At 41.0% G+C, this 22,694-nt stretch overlaps 1 protein-coding gene across 1 annotated transcript in view; it reads right to left on the reverse strand.

Moving 5' to 3' along the window:
* LAMA1 (laminin subunit alpha 1) overlaps positions 1–22,077 on the reverse strand; it is a 163,393-nt gene extending 141,316 nt beyond the window's left edge. The window contains exon 1 of the mRNA XM_007062321.3: positions 21,795–22,077. Within this exon, the coding sequence (XP_007062383.3) occupies positions 21,795–22,038 (244 nt within the window). The 5' untranslated portion in view covers positions 22,039–22,077. The remainder of the gene's footprint in view (positions 1–21,794) is intronic.
* Between the last annotated feature and the right edge of the window lie 617 nt (positions 22,078–22,694).

Consider the following 22,694-nt stretch of genomic DNA (forward strand, 5'->3'; position numbering starts at 1 on the left):
CACATGGGATCCTTCTGGCTACCCTGGACCTTAAGCCAGTGGGCTGGGGAGGGAGGGAAGCTATTGGACACTAGAGGTTGTACCGAATGGACTCCTCAAAAGTGGGTGTGCCTCACCTTGCCTGTTGCCCCCGAATCTTGTAGTAAAGATACATCACTAGGATCATGTATGTGGCATGAATTGGAATCACAAACTCAAATTGCCTCACAGTACTTTCTCTTGAATAGGCTACATAGAAAGTGACACTGATGATTATAAATCTTAGTGTCAAAAGGGGGATTATGTTGGATCATATTAAAGAAGTTCTGTAGTAAAATCACAAATGAGTTTGATTCCCCATAGTTTAAATTCCAGGGTATTACTAATTAAGAGGTCTCTTGGTTTTTGGTACTGTTTCTCTCCCTCTATGTGTGAAACTTGCAAGCTGCTAATTGTGTTAGTACATTCTAACAATAGAAACAGCACCCAGAGACTCCCCGCCCTTTTGTTGTATTAACAATTGCGACTAAAATAGAGATAGAGGATGTATGTGGATGGATGCTTGGTGTGGATAATAACTGAATGATCAGGGAGGTGCCAGCCTAAGAATCCAGTGTCCATCTGCTGAAGAAGGCGTCAAGTGGAAATAACCAGAGGACCCCCGGAGGGCAGATTGGAATCCACCCAACAGCCTCAAGAATGGGAGAACCAAAAAACAAGATAACATCTAGCAGCACGGAGCCGTCAGGAATGTGCCATCTGCTGATTGATTCAGCAACAGCATGATGAAGCAATTCCCATAGACTGGCATAGGAAGAAATTCCTATAGAAATGGACTCTAGAAATTGAGAACTTTGGGGTCTGATTCTGCAAACCAACTTCCAGGAGCATCAGATGAGCATCTGACAAGGCCCCGCTCCCTCCTCATGTCCAGGCCACCTGGCCAATGGCTTGGCATGAGCAACTCTAAGGCTGGTAACTATGATAACAACCTTGCAGAACCTGTGTGTGTGTGTGTGTGTGTGTGTGTGTGTGTGTGTGTGTGTGTGTGTGTGTGTGTGTGTGTGTGTGTGTGTGTGTGTGTGTGTGTGTGTGTGTGTGAATAAATATGAGATTGAATGGAATGTTATAACTATAACTAACTGCTTACTATGATTCTTTCTGTATTCACAATAAATGTGGTATTTTGCCTTTTTCCCTTTAATAAGATCCTGCTGGTTTTTATTTTATTGGTACAACAGTCTGTGCATGAACCTGTTTCTACTGAAGTTGATGCAAAACTCCCTCTCTATGCCTGATTCTGCAAACACACAGAAATAAAGACCACAAAGACTTGAAAACAAGAGTTTTGAGAAGAATTTTAAAGGTTTAAAGTAGTAGTTTCCAACCTCTCCTGAACCGTGACTCCATATTACCACAGGGTAAAAAAAAAATCGGGATATCTCCTCTCATTTATCCATAAGGAACGGGAAGGTATTTGTAACCCCCAAACCTATTGGCATCTCCCTGGGAGGAGAACCCAGGGCTGACAAAAAGTGATAGTACTTCAGAGGGATCATAAAACATGTAATGTTCTTTATCAGATTCATGTAAACGAGTTATTAAACAGTCATATGTAACAATGTAAATGCATATTTTGTGCATACAATATTTTGAACTTTTCTAATTTCAACTTACTACTTTTGAGAACATGACACTAAATAATCAGTGTAAATTAAATTTCAGTTTTAAAATAAGTGGAAAATCTCATAACAATCAGTAACTGTTTCAAGTGGTAGTGTCTCTGCATGACACTATAAAATGATAAATCATCTTGTAAATCAGTGTATTTTGAAACGTTCTCTACAGATGTACAAGAAGAATAAAGTTTTCCTTCAAGCAGCAGCAAGTCTGTATAAGCGCTGAGACAGAGGGCAAGAGCAAGACAGTGGGTATAAATGGGCACAGCTCCTCTGATGTAAATGAAACTACAATGAATAACATCAGCTCAGGACCTGGCCCAGAGAACTGTAAAATAAAATAAACTAGTATATGAAATCACTGCATCATTCCCTTATCTCTGATGTCAAAATCTCCCCTTTCAGAAAGAAGCTAATAATTGGGCAAAAAGCGAGAGAGTAGGACAACACAAATCATGCCAGTGAATTGTTTTTCAAAGGTACCAGTTAGCATATATTTTACACATAGCCTCCTTCTGTTCTTGGTTGTAGAAAGTAAAATATGTCCTGCCCCTTTTTTTCTAAACTATTTTCTCCTATTTTCTTAAAACAACAGTGACTAGAGAAGAGCAGGAAAATGGCTAAGTTTCCAAAATAAAATGTACATTTACATTTTCTCACTTTACTTTAAAGTAGAATTGTATACTGGTTTAGTTCCTGCTGGAGTTACATAAATTAATTGCACATGCTCTTGTGCATATAGAGAGAGCTCGGCATCTCTGTACATTTAAAAAAATATAGTTACAAGTCACTTTGTGCACATTTTTTGTATAGCGTTTTCAAACACTTAACTTCATACATCGAAGGCACCTGTCTTCATGCAGGACAAACTTCCCAGCAAGTATAAATATTAAGCGATTTTGGATTTTAGGGCCAAAAAAATAAAGGGGAAAAAATCTGGGATTAATTTTTCAAATTAAAAAAGCATGGAAGACCGCTCCTCCCTATCCCCCACCAAAGCTCAAATAACTCAGGCGGCCACATGGAATTTTAATCAAAGCTCCAAAAGTAGTTTGCCTTTGTCCTGAGAACAAGCATGAGGCATTTCAGACCAAAGGATAATTTTTTTAGAAACTTGTGATAGCCTGAAGACAGGGATTTGTCGTTCACTTAAACTACAGCAACACTACTGCGATGCTATCATATTTAAAAAAATTTAAAAAAAAAAAAGGAAAACACACTTTGGACTGAATCCTGCAAACCCTTAGTCATCCAAGCAGCCTTGCTTATTTCATGTGGGAAATGGACTACTTGCATAAGGAAAGGCCTGAAGAATTGCGTCGTTAAGTTTCAGGTAGGCTCATCAAGGACTGAACAGTACCCTTAAGGTTCCACATGTTAATAGGAGGAAAATATCAATTCCTGCTCTATGGTACACTGAATTTCTTCTTTGTTTGGTCATATTCCAAACTGCTTTTCTCTCAAACAGGGGGATTACAGTCCACTACATCATTTTGGGGGTCATCTTTACATCACTGATGAAGCCCTCTAATCCCTTCCCTGTCACTAGATCAACGCTTCCTCCCTACCAAAGTACAGGATATACAACTTTACCCACAAAGATTGTCATCAAATGTCACATGTTGCATCAGTTGCTATGTGTTACTTAGTTACTCCCTTAAAATCAGACACTACTGTGCCACTTCCAGGGACTTAGGGTCTATTCACCCTTTAATCATAATACAGCTTGGCTTAAAGTTCACCATTCATCCACTGACCCAAACCTCTACTTTTAAAAATCAAAAAATTCCTGTTTGAGTGCTGGGTGAGTAGGCTTATTTTCCACACAGAAAGGCACAATAATAAACACTCTCCATTTAAAGTTTCTCTTTGTGGGGAGAAGGATAGGAGAATGTGATATGTAAAATATTATCCATTGAGATTTCTGTCTTCTGAACTACCGAGTAAACAAGTCCAGCTTTCACCAATAGATTTTGACTGAAAAAAAAGAGAAACAGAAACAAGTCTCGCATAGGAATTGTGGTAGTGGATCACACCTGTAGAACATTGTCATAACCATACAGCTAAGGGTAGCCTAGAATTCCTCCTTACCTATAAGGGGTTAAGAAGCTCAAATAACCTGGTTGGCACCTGACCAAGAGGACCAATGGGGAAAGAAGATACTTTCAAATCTGTGGGGGGGGAGGGCGGAGGCTTTGTTTGTGCTCTTTGGTTTTGTGTTCTCTTGGGAAGCAGAGAAGCATCAGGTCAGAAAACTCCTTCTCCAATAAACCGTTCTAAAGTGAGTCTCAATATTGCAAAAAAGAGTAAGAAAATAAGGCAGGGCATGTTAGATTACCTTTTGTTTTCAACTTGTGAATTTTCCCTGTGCTAAGAGAGAGGTTTATCCCTGTTTTCTGTAACTTTCTGTAAGTTTTGCCTAGAGGGGAATCCTCTGTGTTTTGAATCTGATAACCCTGTAAAGTTACCTTCCATCCTGATTTTACAGAGGTGCTTCTTTTATTTTTTTTCTTTATTCTGTTTTTTAAGAATCTGCTTTACCTATTTGGTTGGTATATTATTCTCTGGAAGGGGGTGTAGGGCTTGGGGGGATAATTTGGGGGAATTAGAATTCCAGGTGGTCCTTTCCCTGATTCTTTGTCTAAATCACTTGGTGGTGGCAGCATACCATCCAAGGACAAAGGATTTGTGCCTTGGGGAAGTTTTTAACCTAAGCTCATAGAAATAAGCTTAGGAGGCTTTCATGCGGATCCCCACATCTGTACCCTAGAGTTCAGAGTGGGGAGAGAACCCTGACAAACATCTAATCCAGTGTCTGTTTCTGACAGTGGACAGATGACTCAGAGAAAAGCCCAAGAAACCCCCCAGCATGTAGATGTAGGGCAATTTGCTCCCATCAAGACCTCCTTCTAATCACTAGTGGTTAGAGAATGGCCTGTTGTGCCTCTAGAAAACATCACAGGAAATCTGCACAATACACTGCATAGAATAATCATTTTCCCTCATTACAATTCTGATGCAATATACAGGAGACCAAAGTCATCCCTGGTGTAATCACTCTGAAGTCACCGGGGATTAATTTGACCCAAATGTGCCTTTGGCAGTGACAGACTCATTCAGTAGGCTATTGGCAGGCACACTATAAGCATACTTCAAATAAGATAAACTGTGATTAGGCTTGAAAAGATTCAGATTTTGATTTTTATGAATCTTGATAAAAATCATGAGTGTTTATTTCCAAGCACCTACACGTTACTCAGATTTTTGAATTAGTATTTTTTGCATTTTTTGGCTAAGAGACTAACAGTTCTTTGTCAAACTCTAATGGCTCTAAAAGTTTACATTCTTAACAGATTTTAAAACAAATTCATAACTTTTGATAAAAATATTTCATTTTTTGTCACAAAGCATGATGGAATACTGATATTTTCACTAACCCATTAACAGGCACAGGCTTATTAGATTTCAAGTGATTTTAAAAAATATTTCTTACTTTTTAAATTAAGCACATAAATTGTCCCACTAAAGTCCACAAGCCTACATATGCTTAAATCTAGGTATGTGCCTAAGTACTTTACTGAATCATAGACTTAGTGGTTTATATTTATTTATTTTGTGGGGTGGGGGTGGAGGAAGATATGAACAATTATTCAGTAATTACAGATTGGCAAACCCAGAGTAACTCCCCTGAAGTCAACAGAGTTACACTGATTTAAAAAAAATCAAACTCTGGGCTCTTCAATGTTCTTTGAAAAGTATTTTCAGATAGTGGTAATATGTTAGGCAGTTTGCAATCAGCTTAGGCAAATGAATGGAATCCTAGAATTTTAAACAGCATAGATTTCACAACTCTGATTTAAACCAGGTTTTCTGTATATCCTAACACAACTCAAACAACCTCCATTTTAAACTTCCCTCATCTAGCTCTTCTAATCCCGTTAAGTAGAAATAGCATGATCACTAGAGACATTAGGATACAGTACAATTAAATGTATTACATTTTGTCTTTAAAAGACGAATACTGTGTGTGTGTGCGCTCGTGTGTATACACACACACACACACACACACACACAACTCACAGTAAAGAAAAAACACCACATAGCATTACACTTACAGCTAAAGAATACAATAGAAACAAGTGAGTGACAATAAGAGTTATGAGGAGAACAAGTTAATTTCTAAATGTTACAGTCTGGTACAAGAGATAAACTAGGTATATCAGCTTCTTATATATTAAAATAAGGAGAGTTAACAAGAGAAAGCCAGATAGCAAAGTATGTTATTTTTCCATCTTTTATATTAGTAAGTTTTTCCATGAACAAAATACTTCACACTTCACACAAACCAACTGCTAACGCAAGAATGGTAAAAAGAAAAGGAGTACTTGTGGCACCTTAGAGACTAACCAATTTATTTGAGCATAAGCTTTCGTGAGCTACAGCTCACTTCATCGGATGCATACTGTGGAAAATACAGAAGATGTTTGTTTTTATACACACAAATCATGAAAAAATGGGTGTTTATCACTACAAAAGGTTTTCTCTCCCCCCACCCCACTCTCCTTCTGGTAATAGCTTATGTAAAGTGATCACTCTCCTTACAATGTGTGCATGCATCCAATGAAGGCCTGACTGACTAGTATGCATCCGATGAAGTGAGCTGTAGCTCACGAAAGCTTATGCTCAAATAAATTGGTTAGTCTCTAAGGTGCCACAAGTACTCCTTTTCTTTTTGCGAATACAGACTAACACGGCTGTTACTCTGAAACAAGAATGGTAGAATTTCACCACTGGACTGCCATAATGTATATGTCAGTAAAGAAGCACAAATAATGGTCCACTACTGTTGTTTAATGCTCACTAACTACCTCAGATCAAGTAATTTTTGTCTTGATACATGTACACTAGTGCAAATCTGTAGTAACTCTACTGAAGTCAATGAAAGTACAGTCATATAAAACCAGAAGTGAGCCTAATTCTGTCTTTGTACCAATGTCATTACATTAAGTCCTGATTTAATAAGTAAATGTGTAAATGAGTTCATAATCAGGCCCACTGACTAGTACAGAAAAGCTTAAAATCAAACAGCTCCATGCCAATTATTCCTGAAAGAGCTGGACTCCTGGGCAATTCCATCACAAAAATGAAAGGGCCAACTGCTGATTTACATACAGGTCTTTTAAAATGTTTATTTGATCTGTTGAATTATGTTTTCAGCTGTGGCACAACCCCCAGAACTCTGCATGGAGGCTTTCATAAATGTAAATAAACTAAAATCTCCAACAGTATAAATATAAAGGGAACATTAAAACTTTTCATGTTAATTTTATCTGCATTTATGTTCCTTGGGTGAATTCCTGTCCCAGAGAGCCAGGATTTTGCCCATTAAGTTTATTACTTGTACAGTCCAACGACAAAATTTGTTAATGATCAAACCTAAAGTATGGAAGCTCTTTTGAATTATGCTGATCTTCTATACTATTCTTCATCTGTCTTTATATTTTTAAAACGTCACTCATATTTTCCTAATGTGTCATATTAACAAACTAATATACTTAGGAAAAATTGAAACATTCTTCACCCAAGATTTTTCCTTTTTCGGGAAATCTGTATTTTTTTCCATCCAGTGACTGACTTGTGTTATACAGATCAATCACAATTCAAAAACCAGACCCCTTAAAGTCTTTATGGAATTAACTCTACAGTGAAATTATTCTTAAATATCTTTTGGCACTGGTGAAATTTCCAGTATAAGTCATTGGGCTGCATCTTCTAAGGTGAATAATAAAATAGGAATTGTAAGGTCTGATAGGACTTTTTTCTTTTAAGAAAAGAACAAAAATATGCAATACTTCACACTTTGTGCTTTGCAAACTTCATTATATCTGTTCTCTAGTAGCCACCATTCTGTCAGTTACTGAAGCACTGGATAACAGTAGACTTATTAATATATTGTCTAGACTTCTTCAAACAAAATGAAACTACTGGATGAAACAACTGGTAAGTCTCCAACACTGTATATTTTTAAATGTGTGCTTCTAATTTATGCAGAATATCTCCCAATTCCTAAAATCACTGTCATTTTCTCAGCATTAGAGAAAAGAAGTAGGATACAGGGAACACCTAATTTCAATATATGAAGACTAAAAGCTCAATTCATTTCTTAATTACTCCAGTTTTACACTGTTATAAGGCAATGTAGTTGCACAGGGAGTAAAAGGAGGTTAATGCAGTGGTGAATCGGACCCAAGGGATCTATATATTAGTACAATACTATAAATTAGTACAAAGGTGCTGATACAGTTAGTACCCTATATAAAATAAAAAATCCACAGGCCACTCAAACCTTTTTGAGATGAAGACAATTTCATTCAACCTCTGAGATTAGGCCTTTTCAATTTATTAACTGGATACACTGACCACGGGAGACTCTCTCTTCTCGTCCCCTTTCCTTCCCACCAAGCCAGTCTAAATCACTGCAGACTGATAGCAAAGAAAAGCTTAAACAAATATGATAGACACACATTCTCTGCATCCTCTAGAGTCTATCTCCAAGGTCACTTACAGCTAACAGTAAAAACAAAGACAGAATTGAGGGGGAAATAAAGCCTTCATTTCAGGAAGGCAGTTGCTTAACTATGATGACTTCTCATGTGGGAATCAAAAGGTGGGCTGGGTCTCGCAGAACAATGAAAGAGCTCAACAAAATGATATATCTTATATTTGTAAAACTGTCTTCAAACACAAAGCTTTAATTGAATTTAGTGGAAATTGGTCAGGGAACGTCCTTGACAAGGATCTTTACTGTTTAATAAACCATTAAAAAAATCTTAATATGTTAAAGCTCATAAAACCACTGCAGAAACTCAGTTCTACCCACTGTCTGCACAAGAAGAAAGTAGCAGAACCAATATGGAACATGGCTGTTGGGGGAAGCACAGAAGGGGAATAGAAATATCAACTCTGTGGCATGCTCCTTTTTCCTCAACTCAGTAGGTGTCCTCTGTGGGTATCTTACAGGCTTTTGCCACTCTTGGAAGGCTTAGGCCAGGAGTGAAACTGGGTAAAGACAGAATGACAGACAGACAGCTGCAGCGGCACAGGAGCCAGCAAACAGAGCTGTAAACGGAGGAGTTTGAGTGGGAGTCCTGTTGGAGGAGAAGATATTTACTAACAGGACTTAGGTGAGAAGGTGATGACAAATACAGAGGCAGCAGTGGGAGTGACCCAAGTAGTGGAAGACACAATGAAGATGACTGGATGTAGAAGCTGAGGCATGTACATGATCCTGGAGGGGGTTCCTGAAAAGAGTTCCATCTGCATGAAGTGCCGCCTGATAGAGGTGATGGAAGAAAAGATCCGAAGATTGGAGATGCAGGTGGAGACTCTGGTTGAGTTTAGAAGGGGGTTCGAGCGGATGATGGAGCAAAGACATGAGGAGACTGAAGGGAAAAGCTCAGACTTGCAGATGGAAGCAGGACCGAAGAACTCTGAGGGGAGACTGCTGGGTGAGGAAAGTGGACAGTGGAAGCATGTGACTAAGAGAACCAGGCAGAGGAAAAGACGGGCTAGTGAAGGAGAAACAGAACTCAGGAACAGGTTTGTGGAGTTGGAAAATGAAGAAGGGGCACAGGAGGTGGTCACTGAAGGTGAGAGGGCAAGGAAGAAGAGAAGAGCAGCTAGTCCTATCGGAACAGGGCAAGAGTCAATGAAGATAACACCAAATTTGAGCCCCAGGAGGATACGGGATGGGTTGCAGAGGATTGCAAGGGACAATTGGAATCGAGAGGACTTGCAGCCAGAGGGAACAGCAGATAGACTGGAGAATAGCACCACCACCAGGAAAAGGCATGTCTACGTGACTGGGGACTCCTGAGAGGAATGACAGGCTGAGAGGAACAACAGGCCTGTAACAAGAGCTGATCCAGAGAACAGAAGGGTGTGCTGTCTGCCAGGTGCTAAGATACAAGATGTGGACCTGAGGCTGAAGAGGATCCTAACGGGAGCGGGAAAGAATCCACTGATTGTCCTTCATGTGGGAACAAATGATATGGCTAGATTCTCGCTGGAATGTATCAAGGGAGACTATGCCAGGCTGGGATGTATGGCCACTGGGAAGCATTCATGGACAGAGGACTGTTCTCTTGGGATGGACTTCACCTGAGTAAGGAGGGAAATAGACTTCTAGGATGGCATAACTGATCAAGAGAGCTTTAAACTAGGAATCTGGGGGAGATGGTTGGGAGATGTCCAGGTAATCTCCATGCCGGATTTTAACATTGAGAGGGAAGAAAACAAAGTAAAAAAGGATACAGCCGTGGGTAGCAGAATGGACATAAGGAGGAAGGGCAGTGTACATACCAGTCTAATAGAACAGACTGTGCCTAATTGGTTAAAGAATGTGAGTGAGGCCAAACAGCAAAAATTAAGATGTTTGTACACTAATGCAAGGAGCCTAGGTAACAAAATGGAGGAACTAGAGCTACTGGTGCAGAAAGTGAAACCAGACATTATAGGGATAACAGAAACATGGTGGAATAGTAGTCATGACTGAACTACAGGTATTGAAGGGCATGTGCTGTTTAGGAAAGACAGAAATAAAGGCAAAGGTGGTGGAGTAGCATTGTATATCAATGATGAGGTAGACTGTAAAGAAATAAGTGATGGAATGGATAAGACAGAGTCTGTCCGGGCAAAAATCACATTGGGGAAGAAAGCTACTAGAACCTCCTCTGGGATAGTGATTGGGGTGTGCTATAGACCGCAGGGATCCGATCTGGATATGAGACCTCTTTAATGTTTTTAATGAAGTAAATACTAATGGGAATTGTGTGATCATGGGAGACTTTAACTTCCCTGATATAGACTGGAGGGCAAGTGCTAGTAATAATAATAGGACTCAGATTTTCCTGGATGCGATAACTGATGGATCCCTTCACCAAGTAGCTGCTGAATCAACAAGAGGGGATGCCATTTTAGATTTGGTTTTGGTGAGTAGTGAGGACCTCATAGAAGAAATGGTTGTAGGGGACAAGCTTGGTTCGAGCGATCATGAGTTAATTCAGTTCAAACTAAATGGAAGGATAAACAAAAATAGATCTGTGACTAAGGTTTTTGATTTCAAAAGAGCTAACATTAATAAATTAAGGAAATTAGTTCAGGAAGTGGATTGGACTGAAGAACTTGCAGATCTAAAGGCGGAGGCCTGGAATTACTTCAAGTCAAAGTTGCAGAAACTATGAGAAGCCTGCATCCCAAGAAAGGGGGAAAAATTCATAGGTAGGAGTTGTAGACCAAACTGGATGAGCAAGCATCTCAGAGAGGTGATTAAGAAAAAGCAGAAAGCCTACAAGGTGTGGAAGATGGGAGGGATTAGCAAGGAAAGCTATTTTATTGAGGTCAGAACTTGTAGGGATAAAGTGAGAAAGGCCAAAAGCCATGTGGAGTTGGACCTTGCAAAGGGAATTAAAACCAATAGTAAAAGGTTCTATAGCCATATAAATAAGAAGAAAACAAAGAAAGAAGAAGTGGGACCACTAAACACTGAGGATGGAGTGGATGTTAAGGATAACCTAGGAATGGTCCAATATTTAAACAAACACTTTGCCTCACTCTTTAATGAGGCTAACGAGGAGCTTAGGGATAATGGTAGGATGACAAATAGGAAGGAGGATATGGAGGTATATATTACCACATCCAAAGTAGAAGCCAAACTTGAACAGCTTAATGGGACTAAATCGGGGGGCCCAGATAATTTTCATCCAAGAATATTAAAGGAATTGGCACATGAAATTGCAAGCCCATTAGCAAAAATTGTTAATGAATCTGTAAACTCAAGGGTTGGACCGAATGACTGGAGAACTGCTAACATAGTTCCTATTTTTAAGAAAGGGAAAAAAAGAGATCCGGGTAACTACAGGCCTGTTAGTTTGACATCTGTAGTATGCAAGATCTTGGAAAAAATGTTGAAGGAGAAAGTAGTTAAGGACATTGAGGTCAATGGTAATTGGGACAAAATATAACATGGCTTTACAAAAGGTAGATCATGTCAAACCAACCTGATCTCCTTCTTTGAGAAGGTAACAGATTTTTTAGACAAAGGAAATGCAATGGATCTAATTTACCTCAATTTCAGTAAGGCATTTGATACGGTTCCATATGGGGAATTATTAGCTAAACTGGAAAAGATGGGGATCAATATGAAAATTGAAAGGTGGATAAGGAACTGGTTAAAGGGGAGACTACAACAGGTCACACTGAAAGGTGAACTGTCAGGCTGGAAGGAGGTTACTAGTGGAGTTCCTCAGGGATCAGTTTTGGGACCAATCTTTTTATTACTGACCTTGGCACAAAAAGCGGGAATGTGCTAATAAAGTTTGCGGATGACACAAAGAGGTACTGCCAATACAGAGAAGGACCAGGATATCATACAGGAAAATCTGGATGACCTTGTAAACTGGAGTAATAGTAATAGGATGAAATTTAATAGTGAAAAGTGCAAGGTCATGCATTTAGGGATTAATAACAAGAATTTTTGTTATAAACTGGGGACGCATCACTTGGAAGTAACAGAGAAGGAGAAGGATCTCGCAGTATTCGTTGATCACAGGATGACTATGAGCCGCCAATGTGATATTGCAGAGAAAAGAGCTAATGCGGTCTTGAGATGCATCAGGCGAGGTATTTCCAGTAGCAATAAGGAGGTGTTAGTACCATTATACAAGGCACTGGTGAGATCTCATCTGGAATATTGTGTGCAGTTCTGGTCTCCCATATTTAAGAAAGATGAATTCAGACTGGAACAGGTTCAGAGAAGGGCTACTAGGATGATCCAAGGAATCGAAAACCTGTCTTATGAAAGGAGACTCAAAGAGCTTGGCTTGTTTAGCCTAACCAGAAGAAAGCTATGGAGAGATATGATTGCTCTCTATAAATATATCAGAGGGATAAATACAACGGAGGGAGAAGAATTATTTAAGCTCAGTACCAATGTGGATACAAGAACAAATGGATATAACCTGGCCATCAGGAAGTTTAGACTTGAAATTAGATGAAGGTTTCTAACCATCAGAGGAGTGAAGTTCTGGAACATCCTTCCAAGGGAAGCAGTGGGGGCAAAAGAAATATCTGGCTTCAAGACTAAGCTTGATAAATTTTATGGAAGGGATGATATGATGGGATAGCCTAATTTTGGCAATTAATTGATCTTCCACTATTAGCAGTAGATATACCCAATGGCCTATGATGGAATGTTAAATGGGTTGGGATCTGAGTTACTACAGACAATTCTTTCCTGGGTGTCTGGCTGGTGAGTCTTGCCCACATGCTCAGGGTTTAGCTGATCGCCATATGGGGGTCAGGAAGGAATTTTCCTCCAGGACAGATTGGCAGAGGAAGGGGTTTTTTGCCTTCCTCTGCAGCATGGGGCATAGGTCACTTGCTGGAGGATTCTCTGCACCGTGAAGTCTTTAAACCACAATTTGAGGACTTCAATAGCTCAGACATAGGTTAGAGGTTTGTTACAGGAGTGGGTGGGTGAGATTCTGTGGCCTGCGTTGTGCAGGAGGTCAGACTAAACGATCATAATGGTCCCTTCTGACCTTAAAGTCTGAGTCTGAGAAGAAAGTAGCAGAACCAATACGGAACATGGCTGTTGGGAGAAGCATAGAAGGGGAATAGAAATATCAACTCTGTGGCATGCTCCTTTTTCCTCAGCTCAGTAGGTGTCCTCTGTGGGTGTCTTACAGGCTTTTGCCACTCTTGGAAGGCTTAGGCCAGGAGTGAAAGTGGGTAAAGACAGAATGAGTCAGTGTGCATGCACTTATAGAAAAGTCTCATCGAATCAAGCAGAGATTAAACCAGCAGGGTTTTACAGGAAATACTATAAAAACCAGATCATCTTCTCCTTTGATAAAAACCATGACTCAGAGAGACCTACCCACATTGTCCTGTCAGGGGCAAACAGGAAAAAAATTATAGGGGTCTGCCCACACACTGGGGGCTCCTCACGGGAAAAAAAAAATCTTATAGAGGGATTGGCCCCTACATTTTCTGCATCTACCCATTTGCAAAGGGGGGGTTGAAGGCTTATGCTTTGATGGCATTATATCAACATAGCTATGCTCCTACATGGCTTCTGGTTTTCATGTAAAATTTTAAGTGTAATCAATTTAACTATAAAATAAATTTATTTCCTAATTCTAATTTCCTAAATCTAATTCCTGTAAAATTTTACATTCATACTTATTTTTAATGCCTGACAATAATGTATCATGAACTTTGATTTCAGTGGAAATATGCCATATTTTTTTCTCAACAGAGTAACATTATTGCAAAAGCATACCAATACAACCTTTAATTAAAAAGAAATAGTAGAAGTAATTACTGTAGCAGGAGCATTAGTCATTATACACTAAGACAGATCTGCCTGCTCTTTATAATATGAACTAGTACCCCATAAATAGTCCCATTAAAAAGAACTGGAAATTAAAAGACCATAATTCAGTGCCCATTCTATGGTACCTGCATGTATCAGCATTCTAGGGCAGCTCACAAAAGTAGAGAATTGCTTACTGATGTAATTTTATTAAGATGATGTTGAAGTAAAAAGAAAACGGTACAGAGTTTAAGCATAGAAGTTTCTGGTTATGAGGGAATAAGGTACAGACTATCAAGGGGTGCGAAATTCGGTTTAGGAACGGGTGGCGTAAGGAATACATAATCTGCAATCTCCCTGATTGGGGGTAAAAGTTTAACGGGTCAAAGTACAGACATGGAGATATTGGGGTATGTTGTTCATATAATGGCTATGTTCAGGTGTGGAGTATAATGAGTGGATACGATGATGAGGATGGATTTACCCTCATTTGGTGGGATTTAACGTTCAGTGAGTTTATGGTTCCAGTTCATATGGTCCAATGGAAAAAGTCTCTCAGTCCCTTTCCCATAGTTGATGCACGATATCGTACCAGCTCACACCTCCTGGTACTGTCGGTGGCCGGGGATGTGTTCGATGTAGATGTCCCTGGACCATCAGATGGTGTCCGAGATCATGAGGCGCCGCATGAGCCACTAAAGTAAGATGTAAGGTGATCACTAATGGACCTCAAACACACATAGTTTGAGAGTATTCACGCAACTGTGCTACAGGTTACTATAAACTAATGAAAACTCTTCTAAATCAAAGAAGAACTAAGCTCTCTCATTTTGCAGAGCTTCTCTCTAACATAGATAGTATACGTAATGACAGGTTTCAGAGTAGCAGCCATGTTAGTTTGTATTCGCAGAAAGAAAAGGAGTACTTGTGGCACCTTAGAGACTAATAAATTTATTTGAGCATAAGCTTTCGTGAGCTACAGCTCACTTCATCGGATGCATTCCGATGAAGTGAGCTGTAGCTCACGAAAGCTCATGCTCAAATAAATTTGTTAGTCTCTAAGGTGCCACAAGTACTCCTTTTCTTTCTATAGATACTATAGTTCTTTGTCCCATCAGGAAGGCCATCTCAGCATGGAATGACTCAGCCTTTTATCCCTTTATAAACAAAGACATAGAAAAAAGGAGACAGGCTCTGTCTGAAGATCCTTGCTTTGTGTGAAAGTGCTGTAAATACCAACAACTAATCAAGATATGCTGATAATTTACAGGAGATACACTTTTCAGCCTTTAGGGCATGAAAAAAAATATTTATGGCAGACAAGTGGGTTTTTATCTTAATCTTCAGCCTACTTAGAATGCATTCACAAGATTTTTCTCCTTCACATACCTTTGTACTCTGTGGGTAGAACAAAGACCATGTTGCTCTTTAGCTTTGGCTTTCTTTTAAAATAAAATAGAAGGAAAATGTAAAAGAAATAATATGAGCAAAATTTGACATTTAAGGATACACTGATTAGGGCTGGCATTTAATGTTCTATTTTAGAAAGTTTCTCATCCAGGAATGTATCTTGTTCTATTTCAGTCACCATGGATAGCTGAAGTATCTCCTGATTCTTTTCCTCCCTAAACTGAACATCTGAGTGATAAAAATTGGCAGTTAATTGAGATTTACATACCAGTGCTCTTTTTCATTCCAAAATATTAGAATGCTGCTTAATATCAGTCTGTGGGCCATATATTTTTATTGCACACATGGAGGCAACATTCCTAAGGGATGTACAGTACAGTGAAGCAGCACTATATCAGACTACCTGATAGGTAGGCAGATTAAAGTGGGACTTGTGTAGTATGCACGACTAAAAAGCTCACTATACAAAGGCCTTACCTGCCCATTTTCTGTAAAAGAAAGAGCACAGCCCTTAACACCAGAACTTGAGGTTGCTGTTGTGGCCCTCATTCTCACAGATGCACGCACGCACACACACACAGTGGTAGAGGGTCCCGGTTTGTACTTGACGCTCCGAGACCAGTGATAATGAGGGGCACTGCGCATTGTAGACTGCTGTACATCAGATACTTCTGCCCAACTGTTTTTTATTGTAAGAAGATACACGGGTTTTCAGTCTTATCATGGAACATCGATTAACTCAAATAAATTGGTTAGTCTCTAAGGTGCCACAAGTACTCCTTTTCTTTTTGCGAATACAGACTAACAGGGCTGCTACTCTGAAACCTGTCATTCTGTCCCTGACTTATCACACCTTTTTAGCTCATCATTTCACTGTTCCTAATTGCAGTTTGCTTGCACTACTGCCTTTCTGAGTTTCCCGTACAGATTGAAACAGAGCACTCAGTTTCTTTTCCAGATGTCAAGGGATTTACAGCTTCTTTTAATATTATCTTAACAGGATTTTTAAAAGTATATGATATTTATATGGATAAAAGCATAACCAGAATTACCATATCTAGAGTTACAATAATAAATGTTAAAAAATAAACAAGAGCATTGGAAGAGATATAATTTCTCCTGTTGGAGAGCATAACCCAACTATTGGCATTCAGAAAGAAACTTTCCCTAGGAGTCCATCATCACATAACACAAGGTTTCTTATACCTGCTTATGAAACATCCGGTACTTACCACTGCTGGAAACAAAATACAAGATTAGAAGGATTACTAGTTTGATCCAGTATAGCAATTCCTAAATTCTTATGACATGCTTTTTCATTCTGCACCATGCAATATTTAGGGACATATTGTCCAGCACATCTTGAAAGTTCAAATTGACTTTTTTGAAAGTGTTACAAAAGTTGGTTTCAATTAATTCCAAATTAAAACATAAAATTCACAATTTTGTGAAGGTCTGAAAGTGACCCTGTCATCATATAAAACATGCATTTGACTAGCATGTAGTTATGCACAAGGAAGAGTATGTGCCTATGAGCGTGTGCTAGATAGCATATAGAGACTTCCCTCATTTGGCACAGATGTTTGTGAATGGAGAAAAGGCCTAAATTACTGATTCCAAATTCCCAGGTCCATGGACAGCAAGGTTACTGCAACACACTCTGACTCATAAAAATGAGTTGAGGTATGACCCACTGACATGCAGCTGAATAAAGCTGCAATCTACAATGTAATCACTTTGGAAGTCACCACTGCTACCTGCCTATAAAAAAGCTGCTTTCTTTATTGAGAGATTGGGTGTTGAATTGACAGAAGTAACACTACAACAGTTTGACAAGTAGTGGGAAATCCAATTCAATAACAAGAATTAGGTCCATTAATTACCTAATCAATGTTTGTATGCAGTGTTGTTGTAGCAATGTTGATCCCAGGATATTAGAGAGACAAGGTGGGTGAGGTAACATACTATATTGGACCAACTTCTGTTGGTAAGAGCTTGAAACCTTATCTCTCTCACCAACAGCAGTTGGTCTAATAAAAGATATTGCCTCACCCACCTTGTCTCTGTAATCAGTGTTTGCCATTCAATAACCAAGAGGAAAAATTAGGATAGATATGCTATCAAAATACCTAATAAATTTAATGTGTATGTAAAATATCCATCTTATATGGAAGAAACCTTTCAAATTTACACATAACAGTGTTTAGATTACTGATTGAAAGACTAGACCACAGAATTTTCTTTACCATGTTGCTTTTTCACACAGGAGACAATAGAATCTTCTGACAAACCAACACAACTATTGTATTCTATAGTTTCCTGATTTGCTGTCAGAAAATATGCAGACATGTACTGAAAAGCAGGAAATGCTGAAGAGATAATTTTATCAATGGTATTTTCATGGGCATTCTAAGATAATTTTTGTTTTGTGATCTCAGCACCAACTGTGGTCTAGTCTTTCAAACCTTTCCAGCAGTGCAACAAACCACGTTTTAAGATTCCCTTGATATTAAAAAGTATAGATATTCTGAACTTCAGCTGTTTTTACTTTCTCCAAAAGTAATACAATCATTTGTATTGCCATAACATTCCTTGCATTTTTTTTGGATTAGTATCATGAGATAAATAATGGAATGTTAAACTTTTGTAAGACCATTATCCACCAGATGGGTTCTGATATTCACCACTTTAATGGTATCATCCACATCAACATGCAAAGAAATCTGTAAGCTAATGGAAAGAATGATTTTCTGACCCAATCTTTGAAAAAGAAACACAGAAACAACCAAGCGAAAGAAAGAAAAGAGTACAGTAACCACTAAATAAAACTGACAAGATGAGGTTTAGCTACAATCAAATTTGATGGAATATGTAATCTCCAATATAAAGTCAAGATACATTTCGTCAGCAAGTCTTCAGATTACTGTGTAAAACATTATTTGAAATATTAATAATATACCCGTTGCATTAATTTACAGCAGTTTTTGCAATCTGACCCTTGAGAATTTGTGTGTGTGAAACTTAGGGTTTCCACGTTCACAGTTACTTGCCCTCTTGTAAAAGTGTAGTATTTTTTATTACTGTTTATGCTGTTAAAACTATATGCTAATATACTTTAAATGGCAGTTAATACTGAAAGACTTTGACATTTTAAATGTCCTGATGAATATGCACTTACATATTCTACCTAAATGTCCATAACATAGCTATAGATTTTGCCTTGCCTTGTATTGGTTTGTTTGTTTTTAAATAGACTAGTCATCTAAAGAAGTACAGGTAAATTTACTCAATGCTCTCACATATACATGGATTCAGAATTTGACAACATATATTTGGTCTCAATCCTGCATGCCTTACTCAGGCAATAGAAGTTTTGAATGTACAATCATGGTAATAAACACATTTGCAATGTGTAAACTTCCAGACGCCAACATATGTCTATCTTGAATGCCATACTTCAGCTTACTGATTTCATTTAGGAAAATTAAGTCCTACATATATCCAGCATGTAGCCAGCATTTCTAATTAATTTCTTCAGTAGAGACTTAATTATGACCACTAAAATCAATCAGAGTTTTGCCGTTCATTTCACTGGGAGCTGGATCAAGCCCCAAATGAGAGTTTCTGGTCTATAACTAACACCATTCCAAAACAGTCCCCAGAACTCGAGAAATAATAGTGGCTCTGTAACTTTCTCTCTAACTTTCTAAAGGGGAAAAAAATCTTCAATGTTGAGCTTAGACCTAAAGAAAGAGTATGAGAAAGTTATTAGAAAAACAAAGACTTCTAACAGATGACTCCAGTAAGCTTAAGAGTATAATGCTGAATAATTACTCCAATTTACATGTGTAAAAGACTTCAGTCCTCATTCTTCATATAGCAATTGTCTAGTTTATGTAAATAAACCCTGCTCCCATGGACTACCAAAGCATTTAACATTAGTCACTAGGGAACAACGGCCCTTTCCACCATGAATTTGTAGGATCCCTGCCAGCAAAACCAGTGCAGTTCTGATGTGTAAAGGGATGGTGGGTGTGGGGGTTAAAACTAATACAGATCATGGAGAGGGATCCATGTTCTCCCAGCTCAACAAAAGGCAAAATGAGTTTGGGGTAGGCCAAAGGCTGGCTGAGGTGAGAGCATGGTAAGAGAATCAGGAATAGGAAGATCCTTTGGTCACTTTCCTCAGTGAGGGGACAGGGTACAGATTCAGAGACTATTCCAGCTAAGTTTTCTCCTATTAAGGTGCCCAGTGTCTAATCAAGAGATGGAAACTGGGACTGGGGACTAGATTGATCTCCAGATGTTAAAAAAATGTCTTTAATATTGATCTAAAGCAGCATGTATCCTTCATAAAGGCAGTGATTCCAACCACTAACAGGGAAGGGCAAAGCAAGCAAATAGTCTAGAGCCCTGCAACCTCCTGGCTGGGGCAGACAGTTGCACTTGGGGAATTGGCCCCCTGGGCTGGGCAAAGCAGTAAGCAGACTGCAACTCCTGGGAAGGGCAAAGCAAGCAAACAGTCTATAGGCCTTACTTCCCTCTGGGATGGGACCTAGACCAGGCAGCAGCCTCCTGGCATGACCTGCCAAGCAACACTTCAAAAGTAGCAGAAGGAAATGCCACAAGCAACCAGACCTACTACAACTCTGGGCAGAGTTATTCACTATTAAAATGCTTTTTAAAGAATCCTTGCAAAAGCCATTTTTGAAATTGACCAGCACTAGCTTATTTCACTGCCAGCTAATATTTGACCTCCTCTTATGAGCTCAGCTCCCCTTATACATGGAGTTAGTTACTTCTGATTTACACCAGGAAAAGTGAGAAAATCTTTGTGCCGGACCCTCTTCCTCCAAATAAGAGTACCTGGGGGCAGGGACCGCATCTTATCTGTCAAACATCGACTGCAGTGATGCTCAAGGGGGGAGGGGGACTATTAGGGGTGGCAAATATTACGCCTAAAATGATAAGGAATTCAGACCCCGGGGGAGTAAAGCACTGTAGTTAATCTCTGCACCCAGCCAGTCAGCAGCAGCGGCACATAAGTATTTGTGTCCTCATCTAAACGGTGTGTAGTTTCCCAGATACCACGATAGGCTCCTTATAAAGGTAATGATAAATTAATAATCGCAAAGCCACCCTGGTATACCGGCTTGGTCCCCTAAACGCTTCCCCTCGGCAATAGCAATGCCTAGCCGAGCCTCTGACTTTGCTAAAGCCCATCCTTTCCAGGGGACACGGGCTGATTCACCGGCAGCCCAGAGCCGGCTGCCCCGTCCCCTTTCCAGCCGGCGGAGCTGGAGGAGGGGAAAAGGCGGCCCCCAGGGGCTGGGGGAGGAAGACGGGCTAGGCAGGCTCACAATAGCCCCCGGAGCCCCAAGCAGCCGAGTGGGGGGCAGGGAGAGAGAGGAGCCTGGTTCTGGCTGGCTGCCTTTGCTAGGAGACAATGCAAAGCGGGCTTTACGGAGAGAGTGTCCGCCCCATTCATTCCCAGCGCCCAGCCCGCGTGTCACTGCTCCGAGGGGGATGGGGCAGCAGCCGGGGTTTCCAACAGAAGTTTAAAAAGTGCTCCGGGAACCCGCGATGGCCCGTCCCGAGAGGGGGCGAGTCGCCCCGGCGGCGGGGGAGGGCGCCTTGCCCTGGGATCGCGCCTCACTTCAAAGAGCCCCTTAGTGCTGCAAAGCCGCGGGGCGGCCCCTTTGCCACGGCAGCAGCGAAGCCGGGCAGCCCCCACCCCCAGTGCCAGCAGATGAGGAGATAAAAGAGCTACCGGGGCGGGGGTTGTGATTTACAGAGGCTGGGGAGAGATGGGGCGATGGGAAAAAAGGGCGAAGAGGACAAAGCTCACGGGAATGGGGAGGGAGAGAGATCAAGGACTGAAGGAGAAAACAAGAGACACTGAAACATGCTCTTCTTCAGGCCCCCCATTTCGGGTCTGTCGGACTCTAGGCGAGGCCGAACACCGTGTGCTCCGAAGTGCGAGTCCGATACATTTCACAATGCGGGTGTAGTCAAGGGCAAGTTGCATTTTAGTCCGGAGCTGATCACGCTAAACCCTGGCGGGGAGCCTTATTGCTCCGTCCCCCACCGAGGCCAACCCCCCTAGGGGCCGGGGTAGCTTCCGATTTTCGGTATATTGGAAGCAGAGCTGCAGAACAGTATTCAAGAAACCAATTCCGAGCCCGTCCCGTCCCCCAGAAAGCCGGGGGCGCAGCCACCGCGGAAGCGTGGCCCGGCCAAAGCCAGCGCAAACAGCCCCCGCATGCAACAAGTTCCCTTCAGCGGCTTCCGCCAACCCCCCCGCCCCCGTCTGCGCTCTGATCTCCAGGCTGGGGGTGCCGGGCTCTCACCTCGAAGCTGGCACTCCCCTGCCGCCCACAGCAGAGACGCCAGCAGCAGCCATCGGCAGGAGCAGCAGGGCATCTCCCCCCGGCTCATGCAGCAGCAGCGGTAGCTCAGGCGGCTGTGTTTGCCCTGGGGAGCAAATGCTTCTTTTACGCTTTTCCCTCCCGCTCCAGGAAAACCCACCTCTCCCCTTCCCTTGCCAGCCTTTCTTATCTCCCCCTCACTCTGCACAGCGAGTGAGCCTTCCATAGCCAGGCACGGAGAGAGGGCGTGGCACAAACCTCCCCGAGAGGGGAGGCTACTGCAGAGCCCTGGGCTTCAAGGGAGGGAGCGGGCCAGCGCTGGTGGCTGTAAAAGGGGCACGTTCCTTGCACCCAAACTCCAAAGCCTCGTGGGAGTGAGGCTCCGATCGAGCGTTGCTTCGGAATTGATTCTCCGAGCTAATACTGCGCCTGGAACCCCCCCTCTCTTTGGTTTGCTCCACCAGTAGCTGTGGTAGCAAGAGACGCTGAGTTGGGGGGCGGGGTGTAAGTTCCATGTGCGGAAAGGTTTCCGAGCTCCTGAGAGGGTGAAATAGTGTAGCACTAGGCACGGCTCAATGGGGCGCCTTATGGTCTGGGACGCCATGCGATGGTCCAGGGACATCTACATCGAACACATCCCCGGCCACCGACAGTACCAGGAGGTGTGAGCCGGTCCGACATCGTGCATCAACTATGAGAAAGGGACAGAGAGACTTTTTCCATTGGACCATATGAACTGGAACCATAAACTCACTGAACGTGAAATCCCACCAAATGAGGGTAAATCCATCCTCATCATCGTATCCACTCATTATACTCCACACCTGAACATAGCCATTATATGAACAACATACCCCCACATCTCAATGTCTGTACTTTGAC

This window comes from Chelonia mydas, chromosome 2 (assembly GCF_015237465.2).
Source record: "Chelonia mydas isolate rCheMyd1 chromosome 2, rCheMyd1.pri.v2, whole genome shotgun sequence".
Classification (NCBI taxonomy): Eukaryota; Metazoa; Chordata; order Testudines; family Cheloniidae; genus Chelonia; species Chelonia mydas.